Here is a 21,747-nt window from a genome sequence, read left to right as displayed (position 1 = left end):
GCTGAACGCGACCATTCAAATTCTATTGAGCTGCGTTCAGCAGAGGAAACTGCTTTGCAATTGTTGTCAAATTTATTAATCTTTAATTGGTGCAATTTTCAAAAATTCTGGCAGTATTCACGAATTTTACAAGTTGTCTCTGCTGAACGCATTAGCTACTTACAAACCGAGTTTAAAATTAGAATCTGCATTGGTAGAAATGGACAAGTCGCTCAGTGAGCACCCAATGGCTGCATTTAGCAAAAAAAACAACTCAATGTACGCTCAATAATTATCTATTACGATTGGTTTTTACATTTAGGTCTAGAGAACAATTAACGGCAAGAACCAATTATGTTAAGGAATCACTGAGAGCTCGCTGCTTTTACTGTACGCGGTCAATATCTGGCGGAAAAGAAAGAAAGGGGGGAAAAAAAAAGTGTCGTTTCGTTAATTAAAAACGCTGGGTGCTAGACTGCTAATTTCTAATGATCGCTAGCTCGCATCGAGTCATCGCGCGCCATGGACTTCAGATATACAAGAACAATGTCAGAGGTTTCCGTCTCTCACCCCTAATTATATTTACCGATATCTAGAGATAAACTTGACTCGTCACTGACTTGTAAAAGATATATTCGCCTTTTATTTAACGCTAAGGTAAGAATGTTACAATATAGAAAGTTTAATCTATCAATTTTTATACGAATAAAAACTATAATCTCTCTATCGTTAATTACACTTTGAAGAAATTTAGGATCCGACTACGTATGCCACGACCGTTGCGTGATCTAGCTTGCCAGGTATCATAGTTATTTTCTCCAGCGTCTTCTTCCTTCGAGATCTCTGCTCCTGCTTCGAGAGCTGTACGAGGTGACCGTCTTTGTGCTGGGCGTAATACAATTCCGTGTCTTCGAGTATCCGCCTCTTCGCCGCGGTTATACGTACCTGCGGGCAAAGGGGGCATTTGTAAAGATATCGTTTGAAAAATATTAAAAGGTGTATTTGCTTCTTTGCTTACTGCAAAGTCCAGGAGAAGTTCGCACAGATGCTTGGCACTGTTGCACGGCGGCCCTTCTCCAGAAACCCCGCGTCTCAGCAGATCCTCCATTCTGAGCAGGGTGAGCTCGTGCCGCTGATAGGCCTCGACTACCGGGAGATTGTTGCTGTTCACGTTGCTGTTACTCGATTCGGTGTGCCGCAGATTCTCCGTGGATCTCCGGCGTGTTTTTGATCTCGCGTCGTGACTCTTTAGCGTGGCGTCCGCGCCGCTACTGTGACTCGGTAGGATCGCAAATTTTCCCACCACAGGGTCGAAATTATCGGAAATTCCGTCACTGGTGAGAAACACTATGTCACCTCTCTCGACCTCCGTTATAGCCAGCGTTAGGTTATTCAATTCGGGATTAGAGCCGTCCACCGGACCTAGGGCTCCTAAGGCATCTCGCATGTCTCGCATGCAATGAATATCGTGAGATCCTCGCGTTATCTCTCTCACCCCGGTTTTCCTGTTTTCGTTTTAACACAAGGACGGATTATCAAACGGACCTAGTTCATTGTGCGTAACAAGAAATACGTACCCTGAATATACGTAAGCTAAACTATCACCAACGTTGCAGGTACAGGCAATGTATTTTCTCTGGCATATATTTGTATCCGTATTTGAACTTGGCAGTGGAAGGATTGTGCACACCGTTAAGGTAGTGAGCATCCCTTGCTCCTGAAGAATCAACGAATGTGCCGCGTGGAATGATCGAAGTAACGCTATAAACACGTCTTTGGTCGTTGTCATTTCACCATTTATAGACGGGCAGAACAAAGCTCGATTCAAATACTCTATGCTACCATGAACCGCAGATCTGGCCGCTATACTCGCTTTCGCACCTAAAAAATCACAAATTATACAACTCGCAACGCTAAATTAAAGTAGAACAGGGCCAGTGGCAGAGAAACCGAGTCCAACTAGTTTTAATGAAGCAATAAATATAAAGAAAAAGAATAAATCAAATTTTTTTATCAGAAACTTATGAAATAAGTTTCTAATACTTGTAACTCGAAGATATTCATTCCATGAATATATTCTAAAGTTATTCTAAAGTTATGAATACATTTGTCAAACAAAACTATTAATTTGCACTCGCCCCAACTTCTATTTTCGCTTTTTATGACAGCTTATTTTTCTCTCAGATTTACTGTGCTTTTACCCCAATTAACACCATCCGCAAGAGCCAGTATGGCAGAGTTTGGTCTTGCCACAATGCCAAAACAATCAGCTATCGGCTCTCCATTGTTGGTGTCGTTTGTAGGATTTTTCTCATATAGCGTAGTCGCAATTCCAAATGCATTTTCATGAGGATTAAACCAATCGGCAACTCCAGCAATCGTGACGTTCGACGTCGTCGAGCCTGAGAAGCGTCACATTTTTATTTTGTCCAACAACGCAAGAATCTGTCTCATCAATTTTATCTTAATTCTAAACTCACCGCTTCTATATTGCTCATTCTGATCCAGCATATCGATGTAATCGATATCGGTATCGCTAATACTTAAATGTTTCTGTTGAAGATTGACCGCGGTGAGACCGCTGTCGGGACCGGTGTAGGCCGCAAATACTTCCTCGTTTTCTTGAACGTCGATCTGCCTGCTCGGCAATTCTTCCGGATTCCGGCCGTGTAAAATTGACGGTCCTTCTTGTTTCGTTTCCAGTCTAAGGACGTTAAAAATACATGTATTAGAGCAACACGGATAAATAGAAGGGTGTGAGAGTAAGTCGGGATGTGGGAGCGTGATCCTGATGTTCTTACCCATTGAGGTAGCGCGTGATGAAACAACCGCCAGGGAAATCCTGAGTCAATGACTGCGGGCTCCGCAGCGACTGTTCTCCAAGGCCTATACTTTCCACAGCCCCAGCTAAGTTGCTGATAGACAGTTGGCGCATGAAGCCGGCAACTTTCTTCCGTAAGCTTGGCATCTTTTCGAGGAGGAGTCCAAGCAAAGGTACAGCGATTAAGAATGTTAATTATTGTCTAACATTACTTCATCTGATGTAAGGCTCATACCATGATTATAGCTACCGGCGATAGGTCGCAAATTAAACCTGAAAAGATCCATATATAAGTGCGCATTATGAAATTTATCAACCGATAAATTTATTTCTAATCTATTCTGTCTTTTGCTTACTCTCTCCAATCTACACTAATACAAAATTTAAAGGAGAGGTAAATTATATCTTCCTTAACTCTCTGATGGATGCATGGGGTGTCGTTTACATTCTACAACAGCTTGTAAAAAATTATCGACTTATTTCAATAGAGAACCGATTAATATCGAAAAAACATTAAAATTAAAGTTTCAACCTGTTAATATTAAACAGAAAATAAAAAATACCGATTGTTTTAATATTTATAGCACAAATAATGGGATGTAATTTGCACCCCATGTGTCCTTTTACGTTTTAAATTTTCACACGTCTACTGGAGGGTTAAACGGAGTAAACGAACAAAATCAACTTGGTTAATTTGTTCGCCGACTATAACTTCAATTTGAAACCAACCACGAGCCCGAGACACGGATGTGCATACAACAAATCAATTGTACATTCATATTCCGTGGAATCTATAGAACTTTGTTGAATAAATTAGAAGGGAGAATTGTCACGATCTATCCCACGTATGTACATCCACGCGTTTCAGGCTCGAATCAAAGTTCCAATTATCCTGGGCACGTTATCCCTCGAACAATGCGCAACGAAGCTCACAGTCGTCGAGTCGACGGATTCTTTTCTCCGTTCAGAGATTTCATCACCCCGACGCCGCGGTCGTCTCATTGACAGCTCGACGTGTCAAGTGTCACTGTTTTCCTAAACGCGCACACACGCCAGTGCGGGACGGATGACGGATGTCGGCCGGACCCGGGGATGGGGTCCAAGGAGAGAAAGAGAGAGACAGAGACACGCAGTGGGGGAGGGCCCCACGGGGCGACCACGGCCGTGTCACACGCGCGGATAATGAGACAATGGGACAATCACCTGGGAAAATTCTCACTGCGCGGAAACGGGATCGCGACGCGCGCCGCGCGACACCGTCGTTCTCCACCTCACCGCCATATTGGGAGGACGATGTGTCAATAGCCGACTGACCGACCACGGGCGAGCGGTCGGCGCCGGCGGGCCTCCCGTGAGTCGCCCACTCCCGCTACGGGGCCCCCCGCCTCGCCCGTTCCCCCGTACATGGAAATGGAAATCGGCACGTCGCTCGCGCGGCCGCGATTGACACGGACGATAAAGCGGCGCCGAGACGACGGGACGCTCGCGTTATCTCGCCGAGGTGTAGTACGTCGTAGCCGTCGTAGATACAAAACAAATACGCGCGCGGGACTGGGAGGGGGGCGATCCCGTTCAATCCCGTTCCCCGAGAATCGACGATTAGCTCCGATTCTCGCGCGGCGGCGGCCCGAAAACCGAAATCAGCTGGGCGGTCTCGCGAGAGGGAGACGCATTCGTCCCACCCCGCCGCCCGCCGCGTCGCGCGAATTGCGATTCGCGCCGCGCGATGACAGTGACGATGACGACGGCGACGTCGACGACACGGCTGCGCTCTTTTTTTGGTCTGTTTTGACATTTGGCGAGTCAACATGGCGTCCGCAGCACAGATGAGAGTCCGCGAGTCCTCGCGGCCGTGGCTCTAGCGAGGATCGCTCCGCGTACGCGTCGTCCCTCTGACCCGACGTCGAACTCTTCCCCGCGAGCTCCTGCTCCGCGACGCGGTCGCGCGGACGTCGCGCGACGTCGCGCTCGACCCCCCTCGACCTCGAGGCGCGTGCCGTCGGGGCCAGTGCACGGTGCGGGAGAGCGTTTCTCTCCGCTTCCGCGTGCGGAATTGCATCATTACGTAATCGTCAATAATCGCCGCCTGAAATCCTGTTGTCCGAGCTGGCGAGATTACGCTCGCCCGCTCCCCCCCTCCCCCCCGCTGACCTTTGGCTCTCGATCGCTCGAGGAAGGAAGCGATCCACGGTGCCCGGTTGACTCCAACGTGAACGAGCTTCACGTGACGTTATTTTCATGTATGTGCACCCCCCTCCCCCCTCGTAAAAGAAAATTTTTATATCTTGTATTCCACAGCGTGCGATCTGGTGCGCGGATGTAATTTATAAACATTTGTTTGATATCAAAGTGCTCATGTGCGTTTTCTCCGATGTTGCACTTTCAAGGTATGGGACTGTGAATGCGCGCACGGACCGGTGCTCTCTAGGAAGCCGATAGAACATAGGAAAAATAAGGGCCAGAGATTATCGCACGGATGACAGCAGAAGCGTAAGATGTTCGAGTCTCCGAGAAGTCTCCAGGAGGTTTGCATCGACTTCATCTGCGGTAACGTTCTCGCCCTGTGCAAGGTTCACCCTAGCGACACAAACTCTCCCAATACTCTGAGTAGTAGTCCCGTATCCGGTAAGTGGCGTAAAACTTAGTTGGTCGGCGCAACTTGACTCTCGCAGACATAAAGCTGCATATAAGTTTTAGATCGACAAGATAACGGTACGGCGAACGGTAATAGCGCAGAAGTTGATACTGCAACAGGTAGAACATCGTCTAACGATGCTCCCAACTCGGCGACTTGGCTCACCTTTAGACATCCGGACGCCTTTTTGCCCGCCGAAGTGTCGGAGCAATTATTATCGAACCTATGTGAGAAGAAAACGTTATCCGATTTAACGATCACGCTTTTCGACTCGAAGACCACTAGATTAAGGTGACGAGACTTTTGGGTGCGTTTAGAGAGAAGAAAAATTTTATTAACGACAGTTAAAATCTTCTTCCAGGCACGTACGATTGAAGGATGCGTCGACATTGTCGGCTAAAGGCTTAAGCGTTCTTAAGCAACATAAAGTTATAGATTTAATAGTAAACGGTCTGAAGATCACTGTTAATGAATTAATTAGCTGTTTAGGCGATTGGAGTATACAAAATCTTAGGTCGCTAAGTGTAGCTAAAGGAAGCTTTATGGATTTTTCAAGGTTGTTACAACATTTCACGTATTTGTAATATTCTCAAATCGAATTATGGAAGCTCTCTATGATAATCCATAATTTTATATCTATATATTTTTTTTGTTGTAGACAACGCATGGTAGATATCGCAACGTTAAACAAATTAAAGGCACTTCATACCTTGAATGTCTCAGGAACAGAATTTAATAAACACGGCTTGGACATAGTAGTCGAAGATCTTCCCCTTTTAGAGAGCTTAGATATATCTTGTACAAGAGTCGACGATATAACGCCGTTGAAAAAATGTAAAGGTCGTTTAAAGACATTAAATATGTATAATTTAAAGATAAGTGGATGCGGAAATTTAATACCGGTGTTGCTGGAACTAAACGAATTAAGGCACTTAGATATTTCCGATGAAAAAGATCCGCATGGTTTTGAAGTTTTCGCACCTGCCAAGCCAAAAATAACAGATTTTTTAAGAACTCTGAATTGTATGCCTTACTTAACAACCCTAGACTTATCAGGTGAGCGGTGCAACGTGATATTTATATGCAATCTCACATTGCGTGTTGCACTTCATGAAATTATTAGTTAATTATATTGATATTTCATTAAGTGTAACGTTTGTTTACATAGGCAAAGATGATATAAATCCGAAGGATTTAAAAAAATTTATTGCGTCACATGTACACTTGAGGTTTCTGGGATTGGTGCATTCCGATGCTTGTTACGATGAAAGTTTTATAGATTCTACACATGAGGATTACAGACCTGAATTTATTGTAAGTTGACACAATACATACTGACTGTGCAAGCATATATTATGTCTCTGTATTATTTTAATATCTAAAAAAATTGGAATTTATATTTTTGTTATATATTTTATTTATAATATTGTATCGTTATACGTTGCATTACATTTTACATTCTAAATTTAACATTTTCAATCGTCACTTTACTTTCCTTGTTAGAAATTTTGTTATTTATTCTGTACTATAGAGATAAAAATTAAGAAAAGTGTAAAGAAATATATGTATAAATTAAATAGCATAATAATAATAGCAAAATAATCACTAACATTTTATTGATAAGAAAAAGGAAAAGAATAAACGTGTTTACAGATGAAATTCATGTGAAATAAATATACATTTGCCTTTTGCTTCAGATCAGTGGTACAGCAACAGAGTCTCAAATTTTGGAAGCCCTTAGGAGATATACATACAGACCAATATATCTTCAAAAATGTCTATTTAACTTGTTCCGTTTGACACCAAACTTCCTCGAACCACGGGTCGATGTGATAAAATTAGTCTTACCTGGAATGAGAGAGCATCCACAGGAGTTTCGTGTACAAATGGCGGCTACTGCGTGTATCTATAATCTCACAAAGGGTGAATTGGCCCTCATGATTCATCCGTCGATACTTAAACAAATAGTCGAATTAACATTACTAGCGATGGAATCATATCCAACTAATCATCAACTTCAAAAGAACACGCTGTTGACCTTGTGTAGCGATAGAATCCTACAGGATGTTGCATTTGACAAATATAGGTAGTTATATCAATTTACGAATCTAATATTTAGAAGTGCGGTATGCTGAGATTTCAATATCTTTAGTTTTAAACTCTTATCAATATTTTGCACATTATTTGCCGTAATGTCATCAATATTAAACAAGTGGTGTATTTGAGTAAATCACAATATATTAACATAAATAAATAAAAACGTTATTTCTTTAGGTTTAATTTTTCTTATGCATATAAAATGAAACGTAATAATATTATCTATGAATAGAGGTATTGAAATTTTCAGCATATACGAATATATTCGTGATATATAGATAAATCTAAAAAAAAAGTGTTTTTTATTTAACAGGTGCGCAAGATTAGTTATGAATTGCTTATCGACATTTGATGATGCATCCATGAATCGTATGTCTGTGGCCATTTGCTCAATATTAGCAGCAAAGATATCGACATTGGAAACCTCTATGCTTGGCGCACAACCACAATATATGTTGAAACTGCTTGCAATGGTTAGATCTAAGGTCGAGTCCAAATTAGTAGATATTACAATGAAATTTACATTAAGCGCACTATGGAATTTAACGGATGAGAGTGCGGCTACATGCAAGGTTTTTCTTGACGAAGGTGGAATGGAGTTATTTCTTGAAGTACTGGACAGCTTCCAAGGAGAATCTAGTGTGGAAACCAAAGTTCTTGGTTTGTTAAACAATATAGCAGAGGTTCGTACCGGAGTCTTTAATATAAATGTGACGTATTGTATGTTTAATAAAACGTTATATTAATATGTAATTTAATTTTTTGTATCGAAAATTTCAGGTCGATCATTTGAGACCACGGCTTATGCAACCTCGGTTTATAAAGATGCTTTCTATGCTGCTCGATTCCGAGCACATTGATGTGTCTTATTTCGCAGCTGGTATCGCTGCGCATTTACTTAGCGATGGTCCTGGATCTTGGTGTAGTATGCCATCACAACCGAGCAGGGAGCAGTTATTAGATCAACTGGTCCACGCTGTAACTCACTGGCAAACACCACAGGGAGAGATGGTTGCCTATCGTAGCTTCCAACCATTTTTTCCACTGTTACGTTGTACAGATGCGTATCCTGTTCAACTCTGGGCAGTATGGGCGATTCATCATGTTTGCACAAAGAACCGTAAGTTTAAAACAGAATGTTTTATGTGACAAATTATGTTAGACTGTAATAATCTATTCTGATAGTACAATAAAGTGTAAAAATTTACGAATTTCTATACACACAACATAATAATCGTATGTTTATTTTCAGCAAAACGTTATTGTGTGATGTTGATCAGAGAAGGAGGAGTAGAAACTTTAAAGCAATTGGAAAAAACGCATACAGAATATACGACGCAACCGAATTTGCAAAGTTTATGTCAGTCAATTCTGGAAACGCTTGAATTAAATTCTTAACGATAGCTGTTGCTTTTGCAAATTAAATACCCCATGGTATACTAGTCAATGTTTATCTTAGTGCAATCCTATATCCTGTTCTCTAGACCAAATGAATATAAAAATCATATGGCCATGAATAATTACATCACAAAGAGATAGACTGCAATCAACAAAACACGACACACAAACCATAAGTCCAAAATATTTTAATCGAGTTGATACTTTAATTAGGTTGATATTGGGTGGCTGAATTGAAGATCTGAATTGAGAAATAGATATATCTTTGTATATTATAGAGCATATTGTTATATGTAGAATTAATTTTGAAAATTATTCAATTATATAAGCAATAGTTGTATGGAATGAACTAATAAGTAAAGCAGATTTATAACTTAAAAAAAAAATAAACTACATAATGCATAATAGTATGTCGAGATATAACTTTAAAGATAATGTAATTTTTTATTTTGAAATAGAGGAGAAAAGGAAAATTTATCATTTTTTAATCGTTCATCTAATTATATCACCTACTGTCATTGATATTTGTTTTTTTATAACTTCAAAGTTACATTAATTATTGCAGAAAATAGTATAATTATTCAATATAATAATGTTTGTAATGTCCCAAAATATACCTATATTTTTTACGATTTATTTGATGATGAAGATTATCTTTATAATTTATATCTGAGATTCTAGTCTAGTTAATTATTATCGTAAACGAGAACGAGTAATTAAAATAAACATCTATTTAAAATATCTGTAATTAACATCCTACTTTGGATGTAGATTGGATTTTAATTATTAGTAGTATGAGAAAAAAAGATGATCATATTAAATTATTTTGTACAATTTATGCAATGCGTGCATAATAAGATTGTATTGATGTTTGATTGAATAACTAATTTCACACATTGACATTATTATAAACAAGATGTATAAAGAAACAATCATTCTTAAACGTTTATGCCTAATTAATATATCTAATATTATATATAATTTATATATTTAATATATAATCTGAAATTGTAGACTAGGATCTTGAATTATGTATTATATATTAAACATTGTTGTATTTTCCAGAAAATTATGCTAAACTTCTGTCTCTTTCTACGATTCAACAAAGTGATGGGATATAAGATAAGATGTTAAAATAATTATTTTGTTAAATGTCATACTTTAACGCTTAAATTCAGATCTTCAATATATTTTGTTAGTAAATATTCTTCATGGAATTTATTCTTCATTAAATATTGATAAAAACATCCTAAAAATTGATCATGCATAATACATGCCTTCAGAGATTATACAAAAAATCAGAGAGTTTGTAATAAAAGAAAAATACATATTAATATTAGATTATATCTGTTATTAAAATATTGCGAATTTATATAAACGAAATTTATTCTTCTGATATCATTACATGTTGACACTTTTAAAGTGTAAGAAATATCAACTTAAATGGTACTGAATGTTAATAAACATGCTATGCAAGCCTTTATATATTGATGCTTTTTTTGGCGGATTAGTTACTGCATTATTACACATCAATACTAGTATTGATTTTATAAGATTTTTAAATAAATAGTAGATGTGTAAAAATGCATCTTTCTCTTTCTCTCTCTCTTCTCACTGAAATATCTAAAATTCTATATTAGCCAAGAAATTCTTTATTTACCACTCATTAATTTTACATTTTATATTACACATATGTCTTAATTATTTTCTTTTTCTTTTCCTTAATGAAACAAAAAATTGTTCATGCAATTTGTATCATTATCACTCAATTGATGCTGATGCTGCGCTGCACCTGCAAAATACTTAGCGACATGGAGGTAACATTACGAAATGTGTCTCAATTAAAAATGTGTTGAAAGTCGGCACTCCTCCTAACACCTTAGCACAATGGATCAATATTTCAGAAACATATTTTACACGCGTCTTACAAATTAGTAGCAATATGTTTAAGATAAAACTGAAGATGTATAGTTAGTACTTAGTACTGAATAAATGAAAGTTGCAATGAAAAATATGCAACGTGTAGTCAAACATTTCACATACAGGATAATTCTAATATTTAATAATTTCTTGGCGCAACTTTCAGTTATCATGCATACAAAATTTACTACAAATTATAATTATATGATATTATTCTAGACATTCACTTTGTAGTTCAATCTTCTTACCGTTGTTTTATATCATCTTTTTGACGTGCAAAACTGACGGTGCATTTTTTATCAAGTAGATAATATTACATATCAATTCATGTGTATTATAGTTAATAATTATTATTCAGTTAAACAATCATTATTCAGTTATGAATATGTTAATATTCACAACAGATGGATATTATTATCTATAGTTCAATCTTTACCTATAATATTCTGTTGTATCTGCCTTAACACAAGACATACACATCTCTACATATAATTATCCCTACAATTATAATATCTATCATTTTATGTAAAAAATCAGACCACATTAAAATACAAACTTGCTTTCATACAAATTTACTATTTGTTATTAACTTTTTTATGTCAAAGTCAGTACGGTGCGTTTTCAGATTCTGCTTTCAGGTGTACACACAAAAATTTTATGATATATATTTTTAAATGATATTGTATTATTTACCTGAACTACTCACTATGAATATAATTGTTCTTAATAAACATGTAATATTATTTTCATACAAAATTAATGATGTAATACATTATTGAAGTTTAAACATCTTGCACATGTATAGATATATAGATAAGTTAGACTGTTGGTGATCAAATATTTCAATTTGCACAAACTGAATTGAGCCTGAAGTCAAACATTTCAATGACACCTAATTATATAACGTTTGTAATTGTAAGATTATATGATTATATTTAATTATGACACTTGTATAAGTTTATTTACATTAAATATATATATCGAATATAAATATTTAATAATTTATTTATATTAAATATATATATTAAACATAAATATTAAATGTATTAAATGTATATTTTATTGAACATACATTGAAACGTATTTTGTATCAGATACATAAAACAGTTGAAATATATATATGAATAAAGTAAAGCAAAACATTTTGGAAAAGTTTTAAGGCGGATACAAAATCAATTTTATAAAATTTATTGGTGCTAAAACTTTAATAAAAATTTATTGAACTACAATAGTGAATGATCGCTGTTCTACATTTGTAGTTTTATGTGATAATTATTAAATCAAATATAATTAATTGTGCCCAACTGTCCAATCTTTTTTTCTTTTGACATGATGTTTTTCTCTTTTTTTTCCCTTCGTATCAGTTTTTTTTTCTGTGGACATATCATAAGAATTTACTTAAATATCTTAACCGCTTTTCAATGCAATGCATGATGATATACACGTTTGTAAGTTTCTTGTGCGAATTGTTAATCAATTTTTCACAAAAACTTACAATTTTCAATGTTTTATCTCACAAGGCCATACTCTATACTTTCAATCTACGAAATATTAAATATATGAACAATATGCACGTTTAATTGAAATTAATAAAAATGTAATAAAACGTGATAATTTCTTTAACTAAACTAATAAAGAAAAATGCAATATATAGAAAAGTGAAGCGAACAAGATGTCATTTTACAATTTGATATATATTGCAATATTTTTTAATAGTATAGATATTTATTATGGCCAAGTGTCAATACTAATGTATCTAAATATCATATTCCATTATATTCAGTGAATAAAGCGATTACAACTGTTAATTTCTTTATAATTTTAATTTTGTTGCATTACTAACAATGAGTTCGATCATATAGATACATCAGATTATATTAAAAGTGATTAAAAGTTAAATTTATTGAGAGTTAAGTAATGTGTTATTACTAATCATAATTTTACTATCTCAATCATATGAAGGAATGGCCAGCAAATTATTTAAAAAAATTGGTCCAAAGATCCTAATAGACACAGTTATCGCGACGTTACATAACTGAATAAAAGAGAAATGTGAGCAAGAGTCACTCAAAAACATCTAATTAGAAAGTTCTGATTTAACGCATATATAAATGTATAAACATTGTATTAATTTATTACTATTTTTATTCAGATAATTATCCAATTCTCAAATGCTTCTGGTCCTTCCTCCAGTTATAATAAAATGTATAAAGTTCAGAAACCTTCAGAAAGCTTAGAAACGTTCAAAGAAATGTTCCTTTGTTGCTGTAAATATTTTATTTCTTCGTATCTACCTCTCAAAAATCATGAAATTGTTAATTATTGATCAATAAAAATAAGCATATGTGTAATAAAAAAATTTAATTTCTTTACGCTGAGAACTTTTCTTTGAGCGGTATAAATAGGAATTATCACATACATGACGTAAAATAACAACTTACCTTGATACTTGTAAAATAATGTTGCCCTTAAAATGGTCAATATGGCATATAGTAACCACGTCTGTAACTCCTGCAAGAGAAAACCATGAAGTAGTAGAATTTATAGAAAGCACGACAGAATTCTCTCTTTAAAAGAACACAGATATTGTGGAAATTGTTAATGAATTCGTTAGAAGGTAGTAAAACCAAACAGAAATTACCTAGGTCGCCTCGTAGGTCGGTATCCAAAGTATGTATTACCACGAATAATTCCTTTAGCCATGCCTCGATAGCCTCTTGCACCTCTGGGACCCCTGTAAATACAAGAAGCAATGAAATGCAATGTCGATGCTATAGAAGATCCAAATAAATTTGAGTTATGTATATCAATTGATTATTTTTTATTAAGTTTTTATAAAAGTCTTTATATTATTTTATAAGTTACAATTATAGGATATGTTATCTGAAACAGAATTACCTATTTGTCATGGAGAAACCAGGCTTATTTGTTCTTTTAGGCATTACTTTAATTTGACGTCCTCTGAACATAGATTCATCCATGGCCATTGCGGTCTGTACAGAATCGCGTTCGGCAAATTCAATATAAGCAAAGCCCTTGGGGTGACCATCGAATTTATTACACAAGATTGTCACTCTGTTGACACTGCCGCAACCGTGAAAATGTTGCTCCAACTCTTCAGCTGTAGCGCCATAGTCAACCTGCGTATAATACAAAAGAAATCAAGTTTTTAAGTCTTTGCAACGCTAACATACATTATAGTAGTACATTTTTAAAGAAAGATGCTTGCTGCAGATTTCAATGGTCGTGAATGAATTGTGCCAAACTTACATTGCCGACGTAAATCGACCGGTTATCAACTTCCATCTTATCTTCCAACGACATATTTAATGGGCTTGCTGAAATATAAGACGTGTAATAAGAATAAAATTGTCACTGCATATAGCTAAAGTATTCGGTTTTATTCTTAAATGTACTTTCTCATATAGAAGACACAAATTTTGCAAACTTACTAATACCAGGTGGACTGCCCATGTTCATCTGCTTATCTACCTCGGATTGGAGTTGTTTCAATTTCTCGGCTTCCTCCTCCATTTCCCTTACTCGTGCTTTAATCGCCTCCAATTCCTAAATCACAATATTTCATAAATTAAATGTCACATCGGTAAAAAGGATTTTTTATTGTTGTTGCCATATACTACTGCAATAATAGCATTTAGTTACAGGATCGTCAACGTTTGCTTCGCCCAAGTCACGCTTCACGCCGTCGCACTGCATAATAGTGTCTCCATCTTGACCGTTTTCAAGACCATCCAGACCATCGATGTGGTCGCCAGCTAAAAGATCGGATTCAGACATCTCTGAAAATACAATAGCACAATCGTAAGTTATCAGAGAAACTGTAAATTAACACCGTACTTAATATTTAGGTTTACAAGCGAGGAGGCAGCACGACAGAAATGTATTCCCGCTATGTTGCAAATTATTTTTATAAAAATAAATTTCCATCACATTTATTCACGTATCGTATGCATAACGAGATTTTCTTTATTTCGAAGTAAAGCAAGAAATAACAAATATAAAAAGTTATTATTCTATTCCAAGCAATGTGCGATATGCATTGATCTACGTTCGCTACTCGTTTCCTCTATTACACAGGCACGTAATTAATTATACATCGGCATTATTAAGCAATTATAAGACTCGAGAGCCTAACAACTAGACAAGTCGTGCGAGATTTGCGATACAACACACCAACGTGTACGACTCGGCCGAGTTGGACGATCGCGAGAAACGAAGACGACAAAATGTTGGAATATACATATTTAACTCGCTCGTTCGCGACGATTCGAGAGAACCGCGACGAGAGGCGGCTCGTGCCCTTGGCGCCGTGGACCCGGGACGAGAGTCGCAGGTCGGAGATATAAACGACGCGCGACACAACGCGGAGCGATTATGTGAAACGAGCCGGGGATCAATTTGATCGGCAACCCCCGAGAACGACGCATGCACTGATATAGCATGTCCTATTCTCGAAAGAGAATATCCTACGTGAAAAAGAGCCGACGGACGCTACCGTATTCACCCGGGGGACGGGGAGAAACGTACAGGAGAGTATGCGGGCGAACGTTCGAGATATCCCACGTATTGCTTCGAGGCGACTCAAAACCGCCTGTCGATTTCCTTCTCACGAAAAATCAGTATGAGAAAATTGACGCGACCACCGTGCGAGGAGAGCGAATCCAAACCTCCTTCTCGGATAGAGGATAGAGGGAGAGAGGGAGCAATTTTCAGCGCCACCGTCCGTGCTGGACCCGGAAACGGCGAACTAAAAAATGGGCCACGTGACGAGAGCGAGGCCGCTGGCGCTATATTGAAATTGGAAATGTAAATGTATATGTACATTTATATATATTTATGTTTATATTTGTATTTTTTTGTTTCAAGCCATAAGTTTCTGAGCGAATAATTTATGTTATTTACGGTTACTTATTGTTAGATCGTATATAAAAGTCATAAAATAAAATATTTTAGTTAATACGGAATGAAAATATTCTTGTATAGATTATTTCTGCATTTTTAAGGAATTTAAATAACGTAAATTATCGCTCAGAAACTTATGGCAACTTTTTCATAATTAATTTTGATAATAATATTATAAAGACAGTATTTAAAAAAATCTATTTTTCTTGTTTTCGATAAAATTTACTTTTTTTTAAATGTGCTTTATACAGTTTTCAAATAATTTTTAACCACGCTTCCGGGGTGGTTCAAAAATGTTTTACAATGGACAGCACATTTCATACTCCGCGGCATTGCGAGACACACACGCTCATTGGCTGCGTTTAATGGAAAATACAGCTAGTAAAGTAATTAGCGCACGGTCGTAATTAGCGCTCATGTCAGTGATTTTCCTTTCAGTGGCGACTGGGGAACAATGGGGGAACGATAGTGCTGCACCCTGTGGACCCGGAAGTTGTGAACTTATCAAACTTCCGTCTTCCGTCGCCATTAAAATGCAAGGAGTCGAGACCTGTCAAGACCCCCCCCGATTAGGTTATCGAGGCCCGTCAAGTGTCAAGTCTCGTCGTTAAAATCATGACGTCCATCAGCGAGGTCGACGCGGTGCCTAAATCGAAAAAGCCGTCGGGTGAGCGATTAAAACGATCGTTAAAGGGGTTTTAAAGGCAAGAGACCGAACGGTCTCGAATTAACGGGCTTTCTTGCTGATAGGCCTCCGACGACTTCGTACATCCTGCTCGACGATTCCTCGACTATCTCGAGATAATTTCGAGTACAATTTTGCATATTCCCCGAGTTGTTTAAATAATGTATTGCGAATCTTTTTTTAGGTCTTAATTATTTACTTGTTTCTGCTGAAGTTGGCTAAAGTTCGATTGACTTCTGCGTATTTTGGAGTCTAGAGTTGGAAGGGACGGACACTCGATCGCGCAGGATCACGTATCATCGAATCAACTAACGTTTACGAAAATTGTCTTAATTTATTTACAAAACGCGTTAGCTCTTGGTGATGCGATACGCATTTTCTTTCGTCTAGTGATTCATCTTTCCGTCGAACAAAAATTGTGTCTTGCTGTGGAAAGCAGCGCGAAAGATCTAACAGATAGCGCAGGAATATGTCTATCTAGAAGATCACTTTAAACATCTTTCCTCGTTATCTAAACACAATCTCGTTTCCTTTATTTTATATATACAAGAAACTACTCCCGTAACATGCAACATTCGAGAAAACGAAGTCAGGGAAACAAGATTATTTGATATATTGCATCGATTGTTGATATTATATATACTGTGTATTTTCGAAAATTATTCCTAATACACGTGAACTTTGACTGTGACGCAGATAGCGCGTTTAAGCAGCAGCGGCTACCAGCCTGGCAACCGATACTCACAGCTGGCACAGTTCTACCGACGTTCTTCGTGATAGGAGTCGCATTCATACCGGTCGGCATTGGATTGCTTTACTTTTCGGACGAAGTCAAGGAACATACTATAGATTACACCAACTGCAACTCCACGTTCTTGGAGAGCGATGGGGTGACGTATAAGAAGTGTGCGGACGTAATCGCGGCAAATCCAATGGAAAACTGCACGTGCAAGATAAATTTCGAGCTGGCCACGGAGTTTGCCGGCAAGGTTTACATGTATTACGGCCTGACAAACTTCTATCAGAATCATCGGAGGTACGTAAAATCTCGAGACGACAGTCAACTGCTGGGACACCTGGACTCTACAGTCTCGAGCGACTGCGAGCCGTTTGCCTACGATGAAGTGAACAATACCAAAATTCCCATCGCCCCGTGCGGCGCCATCGCAAATTCGCTCTTCAGCGACGAGCTGACGCTATATTCCGAGAAGCATGGCAATAAGTCAGTACCGTTGCTAAAAACTGGCATAGCCTGGCCATCCGACAAGAACATCAAATTCAGAAATCCAGAGGGCGATCTGAGGGAGGTGTTCAAGAATTTTGCCAAGCCTAAGAACTGGACTAGACACATCTACAATTTGGATGAAACGAATGATGAAAATAATGGATTCCAAAACGAGGATTTAATTGTGTGGATGAGAACTGCTGCATTGCCCACTTTCAGAAAACTCTATCGCAGGGTCGACCACACTCAAGAAGGCTATAAGAATGGTCTGCTTGCGGGAAACTACTTTCTTGAGGTCAAATATTGTAAGTAATCTAAGCAAATTGAAACGCGGTGAATTATAAGGATACTCGGGATAACGAAAATAATGAAATAAAAAATTATTGATCGAAAATTTGTAAAATGAAGAATCAAAGGTCGATGTCATTCACATATATATTTTACTTAAATGAACATAATGAGAAAAATGAAGTAACGTTTTCGAATGTTTCTTTTCAGCATTTTCAGTATCCTCCTTCTACGGAAAGAAAAAGATGATTTTAAGTACAACTTCACTTCTGGGAGGAAAGAATCCCTTCCTCGGTATCGCTTACATTGTTGTGGGGAGTTTGTGCTTACTGCTGGGCGTAGCACTACTCATTATACATATTAAATGTTCTAAGAGGTAACCAATATATTCTTACATCATGTAGCCTCCTCACTTTTCCATCTATATAAACAATAAACATATAAAACGTCTTACTTAACATCCTCTATGTGGTGAAGGAACATCTACACGAATTATTGAACATAGTCTTGTAAAACCAAGATATTAACCATTAATATCTTTAATGTTCACAAATGTACTTTAAATTTTGTGCAATATTAAACATGCACGATCTAATATATTTCAATCTCAGACAATATAATCACTTGTGATTTGCAAATGATTATCCTCTCGAATCAGGTCGACACAGAGACACATATTTAACATTTTTTTCTGTAACATGAGTTGATAATATAATATATCTGATATATGTTATACAGCAAACTAATGTAAAGACGACTACAAGAAAGTATTCTTAGGGCACCCATGTATGTTCTTGTAAGTGTTTGTGATATTGTGTTATGTCTATCCTTTATAATTGACGTGTAAAATGTTAACTTGATAAAATATGACCAATCGGGCGATCCTTTTGTCGTTTATAACATCACTTCAACGGAAATACCGAAATGTATAAAATATTTCACTAATATTTTACTGCAAATAAAAACTAACAATTAGCTCGACTAGTCATATTTAGCGTATTGTATGCTTTGCCGGAATGTGTGCATTTTTCCGCTACGTTTCTCAGACTAATAGGATGTTTATTTTTAAAGAGCTACGTGTAATTTGTTTTTTTATATTAAACGACTGATAGAATATTTTAATACAACACTGTTGATTTTATTATTTACATAATTGTGATATATATATAATAATTAGAAGACAAAATAGAATTCCATATAATTATAATATAATTGTTACAAAGTAATGATTGTGTATCATATGTGAGAACCATAAGTTATAATTAACTGTTTGTCCAAGTGATTTCGTTACATGCTTGTTCTATGTTTTTGCGTTTTGTATATATATATTTGTACATATATTTTTTGTTTTTGTATATATATATATAGTATGGATATACGCACATTTTTTAAATCAAATTTGGAAATAATTGCACTTTTTTGTGCATTGGCACAAAATTAAACAAGAGTTGAAGTAGTTTCTCGATATCCTCGAAAAATCGGCCAAATTATTACAAAAATTCCTTTTTCGACAAAAAACAACACGGACTAAATCCGATTCAAATTATATATATATATATGGGCATATTATAAAAAGCATGTCGCATGTCCTGAAAAAAGAACATTCATCTCAAAGTCGATAGTATATATATTCCTAATTTACGTATTACATTTCGAAGCATTTTAATTTCTCCTGTGCTTTTATATCGTTGGGTTTTATTTTATTAGCAAACTGAGAAAAGTTGGGCGTAAATTTTCTTTCGCACTTATTACATATATATATCTTTTTTTTTAGCACCGCCGACATGATCAATGTGACTCCAACTACGGAATATCATCATTAGGAACGATTCGTTTACTTGAGATGAACATAATTTCATCAGTATGAATAAGTCCATCGATTAGGACGAGAGAATTTTTTCAACAACATTGATTTTCGCTTGGCCGTCGTAAACCGAAATACGGATAAATGCGGTAAAGCAATAAACGAATAAAACAATTTATTGTTTAAAGGATAGTTATCTTTTAAAAGTTTTTATATATAATCAAGTTTCAGTATTGCTATAAGTACGGCATACACAATAGGATTTTCATAACTGAATTTTATATCCTTGAAATTATACTGCGCTTGGAATTGTACTGTAAACTTCAAATAGAATAAGTCCAATTAATTATTCGAAACTTAATTGACAAACAAATACCCGTCGTCATTAATTTTGAATTAAGTTATGAATATCCTATTATGGAATACTGTACAGGGTGTGCCGAAATACGTGGTGCAACCGGCAAGGGGGTAATTCTATGGCTCAAAATAAGTTGAAATAGTAAAATAATATTTTTTTTTTCAAATATTTTATTTTTTAGAAAAAGGACTTTGAAAGTTAATCGAGTATATGCATTTGGCTGATATTTGACGTAATGTTTTTTGCTACAGATATTCTGTACGATTTGTCTTCATCATTCCGATTTATTTTAAGCCATAAAATTTTCTTCCCGATTATGTATTTCGGCCCACTCTGTATATCAGCAAAATGGACGAAAGTATTATACAAATGATCGTACAATGCTGAAACCAAATGTTTATTAAAATGTTATTCCATTTGTAGATAGTGAACTTTTTGTAAGATATTCTTTTGAATTAAGAAATGCGCTTCAATGCATTTATCGATGCACTTAGCTTACGTTTTACGATTAAAAAAAACAACAAATATTATATGTGCTGTCACTTAAAAATTAATATTTATTGCATAAAATAACATTTATAGATTCTACGAACTTGTGTCTATCATGCACTTGTAATTTCTCGATGTCTTGGAAGCGTGAGATATATATGGAAAGTGGAATATTGCGTTCCTGGAAAATTAATTGCGTTACAAAAATGTAGATAACAATTCATACATGTGTATATATATATATATATATATCTTTCCGATAACAATGGTTCTTTTATGAAACTCGACTTATGAAAATATGACTTACGACAAAATGACAAACTGATACCATTGAAATTGATTGTCGATCAACCAATATTGTGTTCTCGTGTATGGCTCGCGAAAGTATCCAAAAACCGGCGATGCGTCATCAAATTAAGTGACAGCGTTTAAATATTAATCCCGAGCCGTTATACGTCCTCGCAAATTGTTCATTAATTTGGATCTCTCTACAGCGACAGCGTTGCCCTCAGAATCTTTCTTCTGAGTGCAATTTTGATTTATCGTGCCTTAACTAGATATGCATGCATTACCGAGCGACGTAATTGAAGGGACGGTGTCGTGTCGTAACTGCGATTACTTTGTAAAGAGCGTAAAAATGAATTGCCGGGTGTCGTATTGCGATGTAAACCACTTATAAGATCAATCTAGTCTACTGTGAACATAACAATGAATAAAGAGAAACGATTAAAGAGTCAAGATGCGGTATCCTCTTCGTTTATAATAATCAGCCGTTAACGTTATATACTAGCGATACGGATTTCTGGGAACTCTACTGTCAGATATGAAAAAGAAAATGAAAAGAAAGCTTTACGAGCTTCGCTCGAAATCTGGACGATCGTAGCGAAAGAAGAATGTTTAAAAGATAAGCGGGGTGACTGAAATCTTATGTTCATTATTTCTGTCAAATGAAGATTAACTTTATATCTTGATTTAACTTACTATTTATCTTTTTCTAATTCTTAGAGATTAACCGAAATGAAAATTAATCTACGTTGGTAAAAATGTACGTTAATCAGCGATTAATTTATCAAGTAATATCCGTGTTACTTTATTAACAAGTTGTTAATTTTTGTCTTGTCTGAC

The 21,747-nt window shown here is 36.3% G+C and overlaps 4 protein-coding genes across 8 annotated transcripts; 2 read left to right on the top strand and 2 right to left on the bottom strand.

Moving 5' to 3' along the window:
* Window positions 1-595: 595 nt before the first annotated feature.
* Window positions 596-4,301, bottom strand: LOC139815555 (PP2C-like domain-containing protein CG9801). 4 transcript variants are annotated; one of them, XM_071782539.1, is made up of 8 exons: window positions 3,734-4,301; window positions 3,036-3,073; window positions 2,781-2,947; window positions 2,460-2,683; window positions 2,181-2,381; window positions 1,557-1,860; window positions 998-1,484; window positions 596-924 (listed from the first exon to the last, which is right to left on the bottom strand). In XM_071782539.1, exons 2-8 carry the CDS (start codon window positions 3,036-3,038, stop codon window positions 730-732), a joined length of 1,581 nt encoding a protein of 526 aa, XP_071638640.1. In that variant the 5' UTR covers window positions 3,039-3,073; window positions 3,734-4,301; the 3' UTR covers window positions 596-729. The 4 variants fall into 4 exon arrangements, with proteins under 4 accessions (XP_071638640.1, XP_071638642.1, XP_071638644.1 ...); XM_071782541.1 differs by having other exon boundaries at window positions 4,004-4,301; XM_071782543.1 differs by having other exon boundaries at window positions 2,781-3,073.
* Window positions 4,302-4,535: 234 nt separating this feature from the next.
* On the top strand, window positions 4,536-10,413 carry LOC139815554 (protein zyg-11 homolog B). Its single transcript, XM_071782538.1, has 10 exons — window positions 4,536-5,040; window positions 5,188-5,425; window positions 5,498-5,726; window positions 5,797-5,991; window positions 6,094-6,491; window positions 6,604-6,749; window positions 7,133-7,521; window positions 7,846-8,215; window positions 8,313-8,652; window positions 8,785-10,413. The coding sequence occupies exons 2-10, from the start codon at window positions 5,296-5,298 to the stop codon at window positions 8,928-8,930; spliced, it is 2,343 nt and encodes a 780-aa protein (XP_071638639.1). The 5' UTR covers window positions 4,536-5,040; window positions 5,188-5,295; the 3' UTR covers window positions 8,931-10,413.
* Window positions 10,414-13,291: 2,878 nt separating this feature from the next.
* Window positions 13,292-15,573, bottom strand: Pabp2 (poly(A) binding protein nuclear 1). Its single transcript, XM_071782544.1, has 7 exons — window positions 15,399-15,573; window positions 14,514-14,650; window positions 14,303-14,417; window positions 14,121-14,188; window positions 13,749-13,990; window positions 13,492-13,584; window positions 13,292-13,361 (listed from the first exon to the last, which is right to left on the bottom strand). The coding sequence occupies exons 2-7, from the start codon at window positions 14,646-14,648 to the stop codon at window positions 13,328-13,330; spliced, it is 687 nt and encodes a 228-aa protein (XP_071638645.1). The 5' UTR covers window positions 14,649-14,650; window positions 15,399-15,573; the 3' UTR covers window positions 13,292-13,327.
* Window positions 15,574-16,280: 707 nt separating this feature from the next.
* Window positions 16,281-21,360, top strand: Cdc50 (cell cycle control protein 50A). Of its 2 annotated transcripts, XM_071784425.1 has the most exons (5): window positions 16,281-16,440; window positions 17,155-17,988; window positions 18,182-18,347; window positions 18,710-18,767; window positions 19,746-21,360. In XM_071784425.1, the coding sequence occupies exons 1-4, from the start codon at window positions 16,389-16,391 to the stop codon at window positions 18,720-18,722; spliced, it is 1,065 nt and encodes a 354-aa protein (XP_071640526.1). In that variant the 5' UTR covers window positions 16,281-16,388; the 3' UTR covers window positions 18,723-18,767; window positions 19,746-21,360. The 2 variants fall into 2 exon arrangements, with proteins under 2 accessions (XP_071640526.1, XP_071640525.1); XM_071784424.1 differs by lacking the exon at window positions 18,710-18,767.
* Window positions 21,361-21,747: the final 387 nt, after the last annotated feature.

The sequence above is a fragment of the Temnothorax longispinosus genome, chromosome 7 (assembly GCF_030848805.1).
Source record: "Temnothorax longispinosus isolate EJ_2023e chromosome 7, Tlon_JGU_v1, whole genome shotgun sequence".
Classification (NCBI taxonomy): domain Eukaryota; kingdom Metazoa; phylum Arthropoda; class Insecta; order Hymenoptera; family Formicidae; genus Temnothorax; species Temnothorax longispinosus.
This window is presented reverse-complemented; position numbering and strand designations above follow the sequence as displayed.

Excerpts from the sequence above, each read along its gene's own strand:
- LOC139815554 (XM_071782538.1), top strand. The coding sequence starts at position 5,296 with ATGTTCGAGTCTCCGAGAAGTCTCCAGGAGGTTTGCATCGACTTCATC. Across the intron at positions 7,522-7,845 it reads GTTGCATTTGACAAATATAG|GTGCGCAAGATTAGTTATGA; the intron begins GTAGTTATATCA and ends TTTATTTAACAG. Across the intron at positions 8,653-8,784 it reads TCATGTTTGCACAAAGAACC|CAAAACGTTATTGTGTGATG; the intron begins GTAAGTTTAAAA and ends GTTTATTTTCAG.
- Pabp2 (XM_071782544.1), bottom strand. The coding sequence starts at position 14,648 with ATGTCTGAATCCGATCTTTTAGCTGGCGACCACATCGATGGTCTGGAT. Across the intron at positions 13,991-14,120 it reads GGTCGATTTACGTCGGCAAT|GTTGACTATGGCGCTACAGC; the intron begins GTAAGTTTGGCA and ends TATTATACGCAG. Across the intron at positions 13,585-13,748 it reads GGTTTCTCCATGACAAATAG|GGGTCCCAGAGGTGCAAGAG; the intron begins GTAATTCTGTTT and ends TTGTATTTACAG.
- LOC139815555 (XM_071782539.1), bottom strand. Across the intron at positions 2,382-2,459 it reads GAATGAGCAATATAGAAGCG|GCTCGACGACGTCGAACGTC; the intron begins GTGAGTTTAGAA and ends GACGCTTCTCAG. Across the intron at positions 1,861-2,180 it reads TGCGGATGGTGTTAATTGGG|GTGCGAAAGCGAGTATAGCG; the intron begins GTAAAAGCACAG and ends GTGATTTTTTAG.
- Cdc50 (XM_071784424.1), top strand. The coding sequence starts at position 16,389 with ATGACGTCCATCAGCGAGGTCGACGCGGTGCCTAAATCGAAAAAGCCG. Across the intron at positions 16,441-17,154 it reads TAAATCGAAAAAGCCGTCGG|ATAGCGCGTTTAAGCAGCAG; the intron begins GTGAGCGATTAA and ends ACTGTGACGCAG. Across the intron at positions 17,989-18,181 it reads CTTTCTTGAGGTCAAATATT|CATTTTCAGTATCCTCCTTC; the intron begins GTAAGTAATCTA and ends GTTTCTTTTCAG.